Source organism: Oncorhynchus tshawytscha, linkage group LG01 (genome assembly GCF_018296145.1).
Source record: "Oncorhynchus tshawytscha isolate Ot180627B linkage group LG01, Otsh_v2.0, whole genome shotgun sequence".
NCBI lineage: Eukaryota > Metazoa > Chordata > Actinopteri > Salmoniformes > Salmonidae > Oncorhynchus > Oncorhynchus tshawytscha.
Window position 1 is genome coordinate 39,739,858 of NC_056429.1, and position 18,235 is coordinate 39,758,092.

The 18,235-nt window shown below is 43.7% G+C and overlaps 1 protein-coding gene across 5 annotated transcripts in view; it reads right to left on the reverse strand.

Annotated features, from left to right (window-relative positions):
* LOC112250617 (leptin receptor-like) overlaps window positions 1–18,235 on the reverse strand; it is a 64,318-nt gene that overhangs the window by 28,453 nt on the left and 17,630 nt on the right. For all 5 annotated transcript variants that reach the window (XM_042321277.1, XM_024420936.1, XM_024420944.2 and 2 more), the window contains 2 exons: window positions 15,747–15,876; window positions 11,015–11,196 (listed from right to left, as the gene is read on the reverse strand). In XM_042321277.1, the coding sequence (XP_042177211.1) occupies window positions 11,015–11,196; window positions 15,747–15,876 (312 nt within the window). The remainder of the gene's footprint in view (window positions 1–11,014; window positions 11,197–15,746; window positions 15,877–18,235) is intronic.

Below are 18,235 nucleotides of genomic sequence, written 5' to 3' on the forward strand. Positions count from 1 at the left end.
CAGCCCAACGGTGAAGCATGGTGGTGGCAGCCTCATGGTGGGGGATGTTTTTCAGTGGCAGGGAATGGGAGACTAGTTACGATCGAGGCAAAGATGAACAGAGTAAAGTACAGAGATATCCTTGTTGAAAACCTGCTCCAGAGTGCTCAGCGCCACAGACTGGGGTGAAGGTTCACCTTCCAACAGGACAACAATCCTAAGCACACAGCCAAGACAACACAGGAGTGGCCCAGCCAGAGACATCATCCCAATCAAACATCTCTGGAGAGACCTGAAAATATCTGTGCAGCAACGCTCCCTATCCAACCTGACAGAGCTTGATAGGATCTGCAGAGAAGAATGGGAGAAACTCCCCAAATACAGGTGTGCCAAGCTTGTAACGTCATATCCAAGAAGACTTGAGGCTGTAATTGCTGCCAAAGGTGCTTTGATATAGTACTGAGTAAAGGGTCTGAATACTTATGTAGATTTGTATAAATTAGCAAAAATGTCTAAAAACCTGCTTTTGCTTTGTCATTATGGGGTATAATGTGTAGATTGATGATGGGAAAAAAATAATTTAATACATTTTATGGTCTCTGGACGTACACTGATTACCGATCAATAAGGCCATGCTCATGTCAGGAAAATCAATACCTCAAAATTGATTTAGTCACTGAAATCGCAATCCATTAACAGGGCAGAGTAGAGTTATAGTTTATAGTTATAGTTTATAGAAGAGAGCCTCTCACAATTTCTTCCTGGTATTTGAACAAATATGAAAGTATTTGACAATAAGATGTAAACTCAGCAAAACTCAGTCCTTTTTCAGGACCCTGTCTTTCAAAGATAATTCATAAAAATCCAAATAACTTCACAGATCTTCATTGTAAAGGGTTTAAACACTTTCTCATGCTTGTTCAATGAACCATAAACAATTCATGAACATGCACCTGTGGAACAGTCATTAAGACACTAACAGCTTACAGTCGGTAGGCAATTAAGGTCACAGTTATGAAAACTTAGGACACTAAAGAGGTCTTTCTACTGACTCTGAAAAACACCAAAAGAAAGAAGCGGGGGGGTCACTGATCAGCTGTGTGAATGTGCCTTAGGCATGCTGCAAAGAGGCATGGGGACTGCAGATGTGGCCAGTGCAATAAATTGCAATGTCCGTACTGTGAGACGCCTAAGACAGCGCTACAGGGAGACAGGACGGACAGCTGATCGTCCTCGCAGTGGCAGACCACGTGTAACAACACCTGCACACCTGTACAGGATCAGTACATCCGAACATCACACCTGCGGGACAGGTACAGGATGGCAACAACAACCGAGTTACACCAGGAATGCACAATCCCTCCATCAGTGCTCAGACTGTCCGCAATAGGCTGAGAGAGGCTGGACTGAGGGCTTGTAGGCCTGTTGTAAGGAAGGTCCTCACCAAAAATCACTGGCAACAACGTCGCCTATGGGCACAAACCCATCGTCGCTGGACCAGACAGGAGAGCAAAAAGTGCTCTTCACTAATGAGTCGTAGTTGTGTCTCACCAGGGGTGATGGTCGGATTCGCGTTTATCGTCGAAGGAATGAGCGTTACACCGAGGCATGTACTCTGGAGCGGGATTTATCGTTCTGTGCTCGATTTCCTGCAAGACAGGAATGTCAGTGTTCTGCCATGGCCAGCGAAGAGCCCAGATCTCAATCCCATTGAGCAGGTCTGGGACCTGTTGGATCGGACGGTGAGGGCTAGGGCCATTCCCCCCAGAAATGTCCGGGAAGTTGCAGTTGCCTTGGTAGAAAAGTGTGGTAACATCTCACAGCAAGAACTGGCAAATCTGGTGCAGTCCATGTAGAGGAGATGCAGTGCAGTACTTAATGCAGCTGGTGGCCACACCTGATACTGACTTACTTTTGACCCCCCTTTGTTCAGGGACACATTATTCACTTTCTGTTAGTCACATGTCTTTGGAACTTGTTCAGTTTATGTCTCAGTTTTGGAATCTTGTTATGTTCATACAAATATTTACACATGTTAAGTTTGCTGAAAATAAACGCAATTGACAGTGAGAGGACGTTTCTTTTTTTGCTGAGTTTATCTTCCTGTGGTGTTGTAGTACTTGAGACAAAGTCCCGGTCTACATATTGAGTGAGTGTCTCAGGCTTGTCTTGGTGGATACATTTTTACTTGGTTGTGACTCGGTCTTGGACAGCGGAGTGAAAAACTCCTATATTCAGGTTCCGTTCAGTCAGCGCACAAAAGGCTTCACCAGGCCAAAGACATGCGCTGCATTCTTGAAAAATGAATATCTTAACCATTTGAAACCTGGGATTACTACTTTACTCCTAACATTACTGTCCTTTACTTTCATTGAAAAATATCCTCAAACTTTGTCCGAATTTCTTTTACTTTCATTGAAAAAAATCCTCTAACTTTGTCAGAATTTCCTTGACTAGCTGGCAGGGAAGAGTGGGGGAAGAGACAGGGGGAAGTTGTAACAGTCTTTATATCTAGTTTAGACATGTTTGTGCAGTGGTGAACCTATTGGACCTAGGCTTTTAGTGTGACAGGCTCGTGATGCTAAAAGGATAGTAACCATAATACATTAAAGTGATGGCTTTAGGGCTCCCGAGTGGTGCAGCGGTCTAAGGCACTGCATCTCAGTGCTAGAGGTGTCACTACAGACCCTGGTTCGATTCCAGGCTGTATCACATCCGGCCGTGTTTGGGAGTCCCATAGGGCCGTGCACAATTGGCCCAGCGTCGTTAGGGTTTGTTCTTAACTGACTTGCCTAGTTAAATAAATTAAATGTAGGAGAGTGCACTTTTTGTAAAAACACTAAAAGGGCCAGTGGTGTAGTGGAGGCTATACGCAGGTATAAGCCATATACCCAGCGGGCAATGCCTATACTCACTTAATAATCCTTTTTGTTGCATATCAAAGTAGTGTGGTGGAGGTATACAACATATTAATAATGTAGTACAATGGAGAAATCATGCACAAAGTAGGCTACACAATCACAAAGCACGTGAAAAACATTCACATGCACAGAGCACACAGCCTAGTTTCAGCAGAATATAATATTCAGGCAGCAAGAGTGCTCAGCTCTCAACTGGTTGTTGCATGGAGCAGATAGGTAGGAAAACATTTCAACTGATGATATTTACCAGTAAATGCTAACTAAGCCAACAATGGGTATGCAAACCAGGTATTGAAAAGGTTTCGTCTTTAGTCTTGGTTAGTAGGCTATTTGCAATCATCATGCTCTGTTTGCATGGACATTTCTAAAGGCTGTCCCAAAAAACCTTCCCAATTATATGTTGATTGCAATGTAGACCTACCTGACAGAATGATATCATGCTGATTTGTATCAATTCGGAGGGCGGCAGGGTAGCCTAGTGGTTAGAGCGTTGGACTAGTAACCAGAAGGTTGCAAGTTCAAACCCCCAAGCTGACAAGGCAGTTAACCCACTGTTCCTAGGCCGTCATTGAAAATAATAATTTGTTCGTAACTGACTTGCCTAGTTAAATAAAGGTAAAATGTTTTGTTTTGCTCAATTGAATTTAAATGTAACCACACCCTCCAAAAAAAAATGGAGAAAAAAAAGGATGTTTCACACAGGGCGCCTTTCCTTCACACAAGACCCACTACACCACTGCATAGGGCCGATGGAAAGACAGCAGCCTGTTCACTCGGACATAATAAGTCAGTAGGCCCCAATCATAAGAATACAACAATTAGGCTAAGAATTTCTCAACTGAAATGTACAACTATTACTTCCGATAGCAAAAAACATTACACGTTTAGCACACAAAGTAACCGGTGATCTAAAGTATAAACGCAGCGTTTTACACACACACACAATATATATGTATGTATGTGGACACCCCTTCAAATGAGTAGATTTGACTATTTCAGCCACAGCCGTTGCTGACAGGTGTGTAAAATCGAGCAGACAACCAAATAATCTCCAGAGACAAACATTGGCAGTAGAATGGCCTTAATGAAGAGCTCAGTGACTTTCAACGTGGCACTGTCACAGGATGCCACATTTCCAACCAGTCACATTTCCAAATTTCCAAAATTCTGCCCTTGCTAGAGCTGCCCCGGTCAACTGTAAGCTCTGTTATTGTGAAGTGGAAACATTGAGGAGAAAACAATGGCTCAGCCACTAAGTGGTAGGTCACACAAGCTCACAGAACGAGACCGATGAGTGCTGAAGCGCGTAAAAATCATCTGTTCTCGGTTGCAACACTCACTACAGAGCTCTAAATTGCCTCTGGGAGCAACGCCAGTACAAGAACTGGTTGTCGGGAGCTTCATGAAATGGGTTTTCATGGCCGAGCAGCCGCACATAAGCCTATTATAACCATGCGCAATGCCAAGAGTCGGCTGGTGTGGTGTAAAGCTTGCCGCCATTGGAAACTCGTTCTCTGGAGTGAACAATCACGCTTCACCATCTGGCAGTCCAATGGACAAATCTGGGTTTGGCAGATGCCAGGAGAACGCTACCTGCCCGAATGCGTAGTGCCAACTGTAATGTTTGGTGGAGGAGGAATAATGGTCTGGGGCTGTTTTTCCATAGTTCGGGCTAGCCCCATTGTTCCAGTGAAGGGAAATCTTAATGTTACAGTATTCAATGATATTCTAGATGATTCTGTGCTTCAAACTTTGTGACAACAGTTTGGGGAAGGCCCTTTCCTGTTTCAGCATGACAATGCCCCTGTGCATAAAGCGAGGTCCATACAAAAATGGTTTGTCCCTGCACTGAGCCCTGATCTCAACACCATCAAACACCTTTGGGATGAATTGGAATGCCGACTACGACTGTGAGCCAGGTCCAACAACAGTGCCCAACCTAACTAATGCTCTGGTGGCTGAATGGAAGCAAGTCCCCGCAGCAATGTTCCAACATCTAGTGGAAAGTCTTCCCAGAAGAGCGGAGACTGTTAGCAGCAAAGGGGGGACCAACTCCATATTAATGCCCATGATTTTGGAATGAGATGTTCGACGAGCAGGTGTCCACATACTTTTGGTCATGTAGTATAAGTTATTTTGATTGGACATGGCTAATAACAGGATGAGAGCTGCAATAAAAAGCACAGTTCCACTCACCAGATGATAATTTAAACTTGCTGAAAGGGGAGACGCTAACAAATTAGCAACAACATCCTCTTCGATAACACCTGATGCAGCCACTGCAAACTAGCCTAAAACAAAATCTAGCTAGCTAGACCGTGGGAAAACTAATGCTCGCTATTGCACAGTGACCTGTCGGCCTTCGAGAAGGCAGAAGTTCCCATACGTTTTTGTAAAAACGGTCCCACCCAATACAAGCCAATGTGATTGGTTGATTCCACTGTTACTCCAAAATGTTGCACTAATGCAGTTGAATGACATGTGCCTTCTATCAAGCTTCTGAAGGCCTAGCCAATGGCTGACTTAGCTAGCTAGATTTATCTCCCCAGAGAAAACCAAAGAAAATATCCTAATTGGATTAAATAAGATTAAATCAAAACATAATTGAAGATAAAAATAAAAACAATTATTATTTGTATTATTTTATAAATCCTTAGCCTTTCTCTAAAAGCGTAGAAGGCCCCCACTGTGTTAGGCTTAGTAAACATTTGTAGAGTGGCTCTATTTGCCCTCAGAAAGCATTTTTCCCCCATTTTGAATGTCTAAAGAATCCATATGTTGTTCTAAAATATGAACACAGAAATACTGGATATTTTGAACTCTTATTATGGTGACAATTTGACAAAATTACAGTAACGGTTTTGAATTGGACTCGCATTTTTCTGGTATTGGTCGAGACTCAGTCTCGTAACTCTCATCCCCCTCCCGGTCTCAGTCTTGACTCAGTCTCACCCACCCTCCGGTCTTGGTCTTGACTCAGACCTGATTCGTTCCGGCCTTGGTCTTGAATCAGTCTCGCTTTAGGTGGTCTCAAACACAACACTGTCTTCCTGGTATTTCAACAGCATTTAAATTGACAATTAAACATATTTCTCTGCCTGGTATTTAAACAGCTTTGTTCATTTGAGTTGCTTGTGTTTACTCCCAGTGATTGACTTGACACAGGCGTTGTTTGTAGCCCATCGAATGAAATGGAAACGAGACATGTCATCGTTATGAGACGTGTTGATGATGATTGGCAGGGGGGATAATTGAGTATTATAATGACAATGTCACTGCCTAGCCGACAGAAAGAGAGAATGGATTAATTAGCATTATCTTTTATTATTTTCTGTTTTTTTCTGTGTTTCATTATAAAATAAATTAGCACTCTCAGACATTCATGTCTCAATAAACAGGCTGTGAATGTGAAATAACTTTTTACTGTAGATTACGGAATGAATGTCAATTACCTTCGTGTTGGTTGGACACTAAGGGGACTATTCAGAATTGAGATACAGAGCTTTCGGAAAGTATTCAGGCCCCTTGACTTTTTCCACATTTTATTATGTTACAGCCTTATTCTAAAATTGATTAAATTGTTTTCCTCATCAATTGTTTTCCTGATATTTCACACAATACCCCATAATGACAAAGCAAAAAAGATTTATAGAAATGTTTTCCAATTTATTACAAATAAAAAACTGAAATAACATATTTACATAAGTATTCAGACCCTTTACTCAGTACAATGTTGAAGCACCCTTTGCAGCGATTACAGCCTCGAGTCTTCTTGGGTATGACACTACAAACTTGCCACATCTGTATTTGGGGAGTTTCTCACATTCTTCTCTGCAGATCCTCTCAAGCTCTGTCAGGTTGGATGGGGAGCGTCGCTGCACAGCTATTTTCAGTTGTCTTCAGAGATGTTCATTCGGGTTCAAGTCTGGGTGGGCCAATCAAGGACATTCAGAGACTTGTCCCAAAGCCATTCCTGGACTGTCTTGGCTGTGTTCTTAGGGTTTTTTTCCTGTTGGAAGGTGAACCTTTGCCCCAGTCTGAGGTCATGTGTGTTATGGCACAGGTTTTAAATCAGGGATATCTCTGTACTTTGCTCCATTCATCTTTCCCTCGATCCTGACTAGTCTCCCAGTTCATGCCTCTGAAAAACATCCCCACAGCATGCTGCTGCCACCACGCTTCACCGTAAGAATGGTGCCAGGTTTCCTCCAGACGTGAAGCTTGGCATTCAGGCCAAAGGGTTCAATCTTGGTTTCATCAGACCAGAGAAACTTGGTAACTGCTCCGCCCACATACGGTAAGGCTCTCCAGAGGGTAGTGAGGTCTGCACAACGCATCACCAGGGGCAAACTACCTGCCCTCCAGGACACCTACACCACCCGATGTCACATGTTAGCAGGCAATATTAACTAGGGAAATTTTGTCACTTCTCTTGCGTTCAGTGCAAGCAGAGTCAGGGTATATGCAACAGTTTGGGCCGCCTGGCTCGTTGCAAACTGTGTTTCTTCCTAACAAAGACTGTAATTAATTTGCCAGATTTGACATAATTATGACATACCACTGAAGGTTGTGCAATGTAACAGCAATATTTAGACTTAGTGTTGCCACCTGTTCAACACAATACCGAATGGTTCCGTATTTCACTAAAAGAATAAACAGTTTGTTTTATAAATAACAGTTTCTGGATTTGACCATATTAATGACCAAAGGATCGTACTTCTGTGTCTTTATTATAATTAAGTATATGATTTGATATTTGATAAAGCAGTCTGACTGAGCGGTGTGGTAGGCAGCAGCAGGCTCGTAAGCATTCATTCAAACAGCACTTTACTGCATTTGCGAGCAGCTCTTAGCAACGCTTGAAGTACAGCGCTGTTTATGACTTCAAGCCTATCAACTCCCGAGATTAGGCTGGCAATACTAAAGTGCCTATGAGCACATCCAATAGTCAAAGGTATATGAAATACAAATGGTAGAGAGAGAAATAGTCAACGCGTCATAATTCCTATAATAACTTCAACCTAAAACTTCTTAACTGGGAATACTGGAGAACTGGGAATAATGAACCACCAGCTTTCATATGTTCTCATGTTCTGAGCAAGGAAGTTAAACGTTAGCTTTTTTACATGGCACATACTCCACTTTTACTTTCTTCTCCAACACTGTGTTTTTGCATTATTTAAACCAAATTGAACATGTTTCATTATTGATTTTAGACTAAATAGATTTTATTCATGTATTATGTTAAGTTAAAATAAAAGGCTTCATTGTTCATTCAGTATTGTTGCAATTGTCATTATTACAAATATATATATAAAAATTGGCCGATTGGTCCTCCAATAAATCAGTATCGTGTTGAGAAATTGTTATCGGTAGACCTCTACTTGAAACATGTTGGTATTAGACTCAGACAGGAAGAGGTTGAAAATATCAGTGAAGACACCTGCCAGTTGGTCAGCGCATGCTTGGAGTACACGTCCTGGTAATCCGTCTGGCCCTGCGGCCTTGTGAATGTTGACCTGTTTAAAGGTCTTACTCACATCGGTTGCGGAAAGCGTGATCACACAATCGTCTGGAACAGCTGATGCTCTCATGCATGTTTCAGTGTTATTTGCCTCGAAGCGAGCATTGAAGTAATTTAGCTCGCCTGGTAGGCTCGTGTCACTGGGCAGCTCTCCGCTGTGCTTCCCTTAGTAGTCTGTAATAGTTTGCAAGCCCTACCACATCCGACGATCGATGCTTTGCCTGTTTGATGTTTAGTCGGAGGGCATAGCGGGATTTCTTTTAAGCTTCCGGGTTAGAGTCCCGCTCCTTGAAAGTGGCAGCTCTACCCTTTAGCTCAGTGCAGATGTTGCCTATAATCCATGGCTTCTGGTTGAGGTATGTAAGTACAGTCACTGTGGGAACGACAACATCGATGCACTTATTGATGAAGCCAGTTACTGATGTGGTGTACTCCTCAATGCTATCGGAAGAATCCCGAAACATATTCCAGTCTGTGCTAGCAAAACAGTCCTGTAGCTTAGCATCATCTTTATCTGACCACTTTTTTATTGACCAAGTCACTAGTGCTTCCTGCTTTAATTTTTGCTTGTAAGCAGGAATCAGGATTATGGTCAAATTTGCCAAATGGAGGGCGAGGGAGAACTTTGCATGAGTCTCTGTGTGTGGAATAAAAGTGGTCTAGAGTTTTTTCCCCTCTGGTTGCACATTTAACATGCTGGTAGAAATGAGGTAAAACGGATTTAGGCTTCCCTGCATTAAAGTCCCCGGGCCACTAGGAGCGCCATCTCTGGATGCCAGCATTGGTTTGTTGTGGTAAATAGACAGCTACAAGGAATGTAGATGAAAACTCTCTCGGGTAGATAGTGTGCTCTAAAACTTATCATGAGATTCTCTACCTCAGGTGAGCAAAACCTCGAGACTTCCTTAGATATCATGCACCAGTTGTTGTTTACAAATATACATAGACCGACACCCCTTGTCTTACCAGAGGCTGCTGTTCTATCCTGCCGATACAGTGTATAACCTACCAGCTGTATGTTATTCATGTCGTCGTTTAGCCATGACTCGTTGAAACATAAGATATTACAGTTTTTAATGTCCCGTTAGTAGGATATAAGTGTTTTTAGTTTGTCCACTTTATTATCCAGTGTTTGCACGTTGGCCAATAGTACCGATGTCAAAAATATTGACCTAACACAAGCAGTCATATTTAGCTAACTTTCCGTTGACAGAAACCATAATATGAATTAGCTAATAGAAATGACTATTTATAATTCATCACATCACAGGTGAGCTCACCATTGATCGAAATAATTGAGTCAAACACTTTCTAAAAATGTAAATTATTCCGACGATGGGTAGTTTGTATGCACCGCCATGTTTGTTTTTTTCAGGGTCAACCAAAGACAAGAGGAGACAAGATGAGTTTGGCCTTTTTTCAGTATGCATGTTGAAGGGGGTGAGTCGTCTACCATCATTCACTTCTCTAAATTCACTTCCGGAAGTTTACTCCGAAAGATGAGTGAACCATCCCTCACCTCATTTGTTATAATATCTTTGGTCTGACAGACGTTTACGTGACACCCAGAATGCATTGTATAATGTCAACACACCCAGTTTGCAAATAGCTTAGTATTAGCTCATCATAATCAAGCACAACCTTCATAAAAGTATTTTATACACATCATACGTCTCCATTACAATTTTTTTTAAATCGGAATAATTGTGAATAAAACAGTAAATACATTATGCTCTATAGATACATACAGTATGCTAAAGTAGAAACGACAACATACAGAAAATATGGAACTTACTTGGACTGGAACGCACACATGTCCTAAGTTATTACTTGTAAACAACAATGAAGGCAATGCGAACTTCAGCCAGGAGATGTGCCAGGGGGAAAAAGTTTGTGCTAGACTGCGCAAATGTCTGCATACATGATCTGGGGAAACACTGGGGAGGTTTGTTGGGCTCTCATCGAAGAGAGAAGTTGTCGGTAAAGCCTCACACATAAATTGTCTGCAACAGTGAAATGGGCTACTTCTATGTGAAATTATGAGAAGGTGGAACACAACTCAATTAAATCCTCTAAGAAAATCATTTCAAAATGACAAGTTGAAATATAGTCTATAGATAATTGGCAGGCAGCGTGTGTCTGCAGTTTGAGCACAGCGCAGGTTCTGTCCTGTTGCGTAACAATCACATTTTGGAACAGTGAGTGCATTCTGACATCACGATCATAAAGAAAAACTCACGCTGGGGCGACCGTTAGACACATTTGGAACTCATATATGAAAAGGTTAAAGGAATAATCGATTCAAAAACGATCAAAAACAAAAGCAAATTGTCACTTGCCACATCATGATGATGCATGACAATTTGCTTTTTGTAAGTTCTATATCTTGATAACTTGATTGCTGACATGCAAAACATTTTGGGATTGTATCAACAGTGGACTAATGAAAAAAAGGTTTAAGCAATATCCTTTAGCCTCTGAATTTGAGGTCCAGATAGATAAGCCACCTGGCCATTAAAGCAATTAACATCCTCTATCATCTTCAGACAAGAGGGTGAAGGAGGGATCAGATGTATTTACCACTCCTTACCGAGACGCGGAGGGACGATGAGAACTATCAGGGGACCTGCTGTGGTGTTTGACACGTTGGCTGTTACAACGACGATACTGCTGACCGCGAGGATGACGATAGAACAGGTGATGGAATCCTTCCCCACACAGTCCATGCTGTCAGTCCCATGCGTGGTGTTTACCTCTCTGTCAGGCTGTGATCTGAAATAGACAGGGAACATGTATTTACTTAACCAGTTCAGGTACAAGGTCTGTGTCCCAAATGGCATGGTATTCCCTACAGTTGAAGTCAGAAGTTTACATACACCTTAGCCAAATACATTTAAACTCTGTTTTTCACAATTCCTATTCCTTTCACAATAATCCTAGTAAAACTTCCCTCTTTTAGCTCAGTTAGGATCACCACTTTATTTTAAGAATGTGAAATGTCACAATAATAGTAGAGAGAATTATTTTTTTCAGCTTTTATTTCTTTCATCACATTCCCAGTGGGTCCGAAATTTGCATACACTCAATTACTATTTGGTAGCATTGCCTTTAAAATTGTTAAACTTGGGTGAAACTTTTCCGGTAGCCTTCCGCAAGCTTCCCACAATACGTTGGGGGAATTGTTGCCCACTCCTCCTGACAGAGCTGGTGTAACCGAGCCAGGTTTGTAGGCCTCCTTGCTTGCACACACTTTTACAGTTCTGCCCACAAATTTTCTATAGGATTGAGGTCAGGGCTTTGTGATGACCACTCCAGTACCTTGACTTTGTTGTCTTTAAGCAATTTTGCCACAACTTTGGAAGTATGCTTGGGGTCATTGTCCTTTTGGAAGACCCATTTGAGACCGAGCTTTAACTTCCTGACTGATGTCTTGAGATGTTGCTTCAACATATCCACATAATTTTCTTTCCTCATCATGCCATCTATTTTGTGAAGTGCCCCAGTCCCTCCTACAGCAAAGCACCCCCACAACATGATGCTGCCACCCCCGTGCTTCAGGGTTGGGATGGTGTTCCTCGCATTGCAAGCCTCCCCTGTCACGAGTCCGACCGACGGTGGCTCCCCTTCCCGTTCGGGTGTCGCTCGGCGTTCGTCGTGATTTTCTTTCCTCCCCCGCCTTGTAAGTTTATTGTTAGCACCTGTTAGTTAGTAATTAGTTGGGCTTTATTAGACAGCCTGTTTCTTTGTGCGGGATTAATTATTGTAACCTTCGTGTTTCCTGCGTCTGACTCCACACCCAAGACACCCGGAGCGTTACAGAATCCCGCACATGAAAATGGAGTCAGCAGGAGCAGCAGCCAACCCTCTCCCATCGATGGAGGAATGGGTTCTCCACCATACCACCGTCCTCCATCGGATCGGATCGGCTATGGATCAAATTATGGAGAGAATGGACCGATGGGAGAGGAGTGGTCTCCTCTCTCCACCTTCGGCACCCCTGGCTCCGGACTTCCCCTCCCGACCCCAGCACCCTCCGTCTGACGCTCCCGAGGGCTTATGATGGAGCGGCGGCGGGTTGCCAGGGGTTTTTACTCCAACTGGAGCTATACCTGGCCACCGTCAGACCCACTCCCTCGGGAGCGGAGAGGGTGAGTGTCCTCATCTCCTGCCTCATGGGTCGTGCTCTGGAGTGGGCGAATGCAGTCTGGAATGGCCCAGACTCAGCGCGGGAGCACTACCCAGAGTTTTCCCGCCGCTTCCGTGCTGTGTTTGTTCACCCTCCAGACGGCCGAGCGGTGGGAGAACAACTATTTCATCTCAGGCATGAGAAGAGGGGAGGATTACGTGCTGGAGTTCTGGACCTTGGCAGCAGGATCTGGGTGGAACGACAGGGCCCTTATTGACCACTACAGGTGTAGTCTCCGGGAGGACGTCCGCAAGGAGCTAGCATGTCGGGACACCGCTCTTTCCCTGGATGGGCTAATCGAGATGTCCATCCGATTGGACAATCTACTGGCTGCCCGCGGGCGTTCGGAGAGGGTCCTGTGTGTTCCACCACCCAGCCCCTCCGCTCCCATTCCGATGGAGTTGGGAGGGGTCGTGCCGAGGGGTACCGGAGGAGGAGGCCCCCCCTGCACCAGCTATGGTCGGAGAGGACACACGGCCGATCGGTGCTGGGGGGGGTCTGTCTGGGAGTAGAGATGGCGCCCAGAGCGCCCAGAGTAAGGCTCCTAGGCACCTTCCTAGAGGGAAGTTACAACCCCTCCCCGTTCCACAATGGCCATGGTCGCATCTATCCGTAGATTCCTGACCGATCTTCCCCCGTCTCAGGGGAACACCACGGTTCTGGTGATTGTGGATCGGTTCTCTAAGACCTGCCGTCTCCTCCCGTTGCCCGGTATCCCTACAGCCCTACAGACTGCCTGCGGAGGCATTATTCACCCACGTCTTTCGGCACTACGGGGTGCCGGAGGACATCGTTTCTGATCGGCCAGCCTGACCTCCGGTTATCACCATGAGAGTAATGGCAGGTGGAGAGAGTGAACCAGGATGTGGGTAGGTTTCTGCGGTCGTATTGCCAGGATCGGCCAGGGGAGTGGGCGAGATACATTCCCTGGGCTGAAATGGCCCAGAACTCACTATGCCACTCCTCTACTAATGTGTCCCCTTTTCAGTGTGTGTTGTGGTACCAGCCGGTCCTGGCACCATGGCATCCGAGACAGACCGAGGCTAGTGCGGTGGAGGAATGGGTACTGCGCTCCAAGGAGACCTGGAGCGCCGTCCAGGAATCTCTCCAACAAGCGAGTGGACGGCAGAAGAGGAGTGCTGACCCAAAACCTGCCCCTCCGCTTGCCCTGCCGGAAGCTGGGTCTGCAGTGTGTAGGGCCCTTTAAAGTCCTGAGGAGAATAAACGAGGTGTGTTATTGATTACAACTCCCTTCCTATTATCGTATTAACCCCTCGTTTCATTTCTCTCTCCTCAGGCCGGTGGTAGCTGGTCCCCTGCAGGACAGTGAGGTGCCGGAGGTCCCCACCAAAGTACGTTCATCTCTAGGAGACAGAACGCGTCTCCTTCCTGAGCGGTAAGACGGCTGCATGGTCCCATGGTGTTTATACTTGCGTACCATTGTTTGTACAGATGAATGTGGTGCCTTCAAGCGTTTGGAAATTGCTCCCAAGGATGAACCAGACTTGTGGAGGTCTACAATTATTGGCTGATTTCTTTTGATTTTCCCATGATGTCAAGGAAAGAGGCACTGAGTTTGAGGGTAGACCTTGAAATACATCCACAGGTACACCTCCAATTGACTCTAATTATGTAAATTATTCTATCAGAAGCTTCTAATGTCATGACATCATTTTCTGGAATTTTCCAAGCTGTTTAAAGGCACAGTCAACTTAGTGTATGTAAGCTTCTGACCCACTGGAATTGTGATACAGTGAATTATAAGTGAAATAATCTGTCTGGAAAACAATTGTTGGAAAAATGACTTGTGTCATGCACAAAGTAGATGTCCTAACCGACTTGCCAAAACTCGTTAACAAGAAATTTGTGGAGTGGTTGAAAAACTAGTTTTAATGACTCCAACCTAAGTGTATGTAAACTTCCGACTTCAGCTGTAGTAGTGCACTACATAGGGAATAGGGTGCCATTTGGGACGCAAACATGTTCTCATCACAAATGTCAGCCTAAATAAATATACATTCATATAGTAAAGATAATAGGCTAGTGTAGTGTGGAAATCATAGACAAATCACAGGTCAGGGTGCAACCTAGCCTGGTCCCAGATCTGTTTGTGCTATCATGTGAAATTCCTTGTCATGCCATGTTTGAAATGATTGCACAAACATCTGAGACCAGGCTAGGTGCAATCCACATGAAAGCAATGAGTATGTAAAAGCACTTTGGTTGCATTTACACAGGCAGCCCGATTCTGATCTTTTGCCCAATTATAAGCAAAATATTTGATCTGATTAGCCAAAAGACCAATTATTGGCAAAATATCACAATTGGGCTACCTGTGTTAACACAGTCATTGTGACAACTGCTGATACATCTGATTGATTGACAAGTTGACATTGAACTATTCAAACATTAAAACATCAAACACAATTCATATACTGTTTGAGTATGGAACAAAATGATCCTGTTTGAATGACTGTATCATAGGCTTATTGAGTGACAACAGTAGTGTGTTGTTGTTGTCTATTTAGCACGGTGCCAGCAATCCCAGTTTTCCTGGTGCTGGTGTGTTATCAACCAGCCGATAATTGATCTGCTACCTGCACCGCAGTAGATTCACCTACACACACATGCTTAACCCTGCTGTGGGAGATGAATAGGCTCATAGCAAGCACGCACGCGCACACACACACACACACAAACACACACAAACACACACACAGCTCAAACATCCACCTGTGCTCTTATCGCCTCAGGTAGGTTTTTGGGCCAAGGCCAACACTAGACAGGGATAACAAAAAGTAATGGAAGAGGAGAGAAACTCTAGAGAGGAGCAGCAAGTTATAGTAACTGATCAGTGAAAATATCACTTTTAAATGTTATTATTCTGTTAACTCATACCCAAGCAATATTGTTGACTCATCTTATACTTGTATTTGTGGCCAGAGCATACATTGAATAAAAAAACTGTTAAAAAAACCCACCTCCATCTTGTATCTCAAATGGACCGTTCCAAAAATGCTTGCTCTTTCCTCATAGAGGATGATGTCATCCTATTTCACTCATAATGTCATTAATGATAGGTCATATTTAATAGAAATCTAGTAACACTGGACTTTAAATTGAACTTGATACTCACACCAAGCGCTGCAAGCAAATTGTCACCAACCCAGGAGTGGAGGTGTCTGAAGAAGTGGCGCGGTGCTTTAGATCACATATGACATTTTCCCAGGTCTCATCGACACGACACAGGATGTCCCAACAGGTGGCTGGAGAGAGATTTAATTAGCATGTTTGCATCAAGACTGTCTGTCTGACTGTCTGTCTGGTCGCTGTAAAACCCAATATTCTTTCCATGACCAAAAGTATGTGCACACGTGCTCGTCAAACGTCTCATTCCAAAATCATGGACATTAATATGGAGTTGGTCCCCCCTTATCTGCTATAACAACCTACACTATTCAGGGATGGCTTTCCACAAGATGTTGGAACATTGCTGAGGTGACTTGCAAGGTCGAGCACTGACGTTAGGCGATTAGGCCTGGCTCGCAGTTGTCGTTCCAATTTATCCCAAAGGTGTTCGATGGGGTTGAGGTCAGGGCTCTGTACAGGCCAGTCAAGTCCTTCCACACAGATCTCAACAAACCATTTCTGTATGGACCTCGCTTTGTGTACAGAAGCATTGTCATGCTGAAACAGGAAATGGCCTTCCCCAAACTGTTGTCACAAAGTTGGAAGCACAGAATCATCTAGAATGTCACTGTATTCTGTAGCTAACGGGCCTAGGCCGAACCATGAAAAACAGCGCCAGACCATTGTTCCTCCTCCACCAAACTTTACAATTGACACTTAGCATTCGGGCAGGTAGCGTTCGCCTGGCATCCACGTTACCCAGATTCATCAGTCGAACTGTCAGATGTTGAAGCGTGATTCATCACTCCAGAAAACGCGTTTCCACTGCACCAGAGTCCAAAGGCAGGGCAAGCTTTACGCCACTCCAGCAGACACTTGGCATTGCGCATAGTGATCTTAAGCTTGTGTGCTGCTGCTTGGCCATGGAAACCCATTTCATGAAGCTCCCTACGAATAGTTATTGGAGTTACTGAAACAGCCAAATAAACTAATTTGAAGGGGTGTCCACATACTTTTGTATATATAGTGTATGAACCCACCAACCCCAAGCGCGCGCACACACACACACACATACACACCCCTAGTTAAATAAATAATAAACCCACACCTAATTAGGACAGTCATGGTAAAACCGCCATGGAATATATTCTGAAAAATAGTCCTTGAATCTGGCCAACGTTATCTCAGGATCCACTTTGATGAATTAAACACACAGTGAATGGGAAGATGTTATTCATTCATTCACCCCCTATTATCAAAATAACTCTGTCTGACGCAGGTATTGTGTACCTCCGGTATAAACTACCGTTCAAAAGTTTGGGGTCACTTAGAAATGTCCTTGTTTTTGAAAGAAAAGCACATTTTTTGTCCATTAAAATAACATTAAATTATTCAGAAATACAGTGTCGACATTGTTAAAGTTGTAAATGACTATTGTAGCTGGAAACGGCAGATTGTTTATGGAATATCTACGTAGGCCGTACAGAGGCCCATTATCAGCAACCATCACTCCTGTATTCCAATGTCATGTTGTGTTAGCTAATCCAAGTTTATCATTTTAAAAGGCTAGTTGATCATTAGAAAACAATTTTTCTCTTATGTTAGCACAGGTGAAACTGTTGTCCTCATTAAAGAAGCAATAAAACTGGCCTTCTTTAGACTAGTTGAGTATCTAGAGCATCAATCAGCATTTGTGGGTGATGAAGGCTATTCCATGTAAGAAACTGCCAAGAAACGGAAGATCTCGCACAGCTCAGTGAACTACTCCCTTCACAGAACAGCGCAAACTGTCTCTAACCAGAATATTAAAAGGAGTGGGAGGTCCCGGTGCACAACTGAGCAGAGTTGCAAAGAAAAAGCCATATCCCAGACTGGCCAATAAAAAGAAAAGATTAAGATGGGTAAAAGAACACAGACACTGGACAGAGGAACTGTGCCTCGAAGGCCCACACCCCGGAGTCGCCTCTTTTCTGTAGAGGTTGAGACTGGTATTTTGCAGGTACTATTTAATGAAGCTGCCAGTTGAGGACTTGTGACGCATCTGTTTCTCAAACTAGACACTCTAATGTACTTGTCCTCTTGCCCAGTTGTGCACCGGGGCCTCCCACTCCTCATTCTATTCTGGTTAGAGACAGTTTCCACTGTTCTGTGAATGGAGTAGTACACAGCGTTGTACGAGATCTTCAGTTTCTTGGCAATTTCTCACATGAAATAGCCATAATTTCTCAGAACAAGAATAGACTGATGAGTTTCAGAAGAAATTTCTTTGTTTCTGGCCATTTTCAGCCTGTAATCGAACACACAAATGCTGATGCTCCAGATACACAACTAGTCTAAAGAATGCCAGTTTTATTGCTTCTTTAATCAGGACAACAGTTTTCAGCTGTGCTAACATAATTCCAAAGGGTTTTCTCATGATCAATTAGCCTGATAAACTTGGATTAGCTAACACAACGTGGAACACAGGAGTGATGGTTGCTGATAATTGGCCTCTGT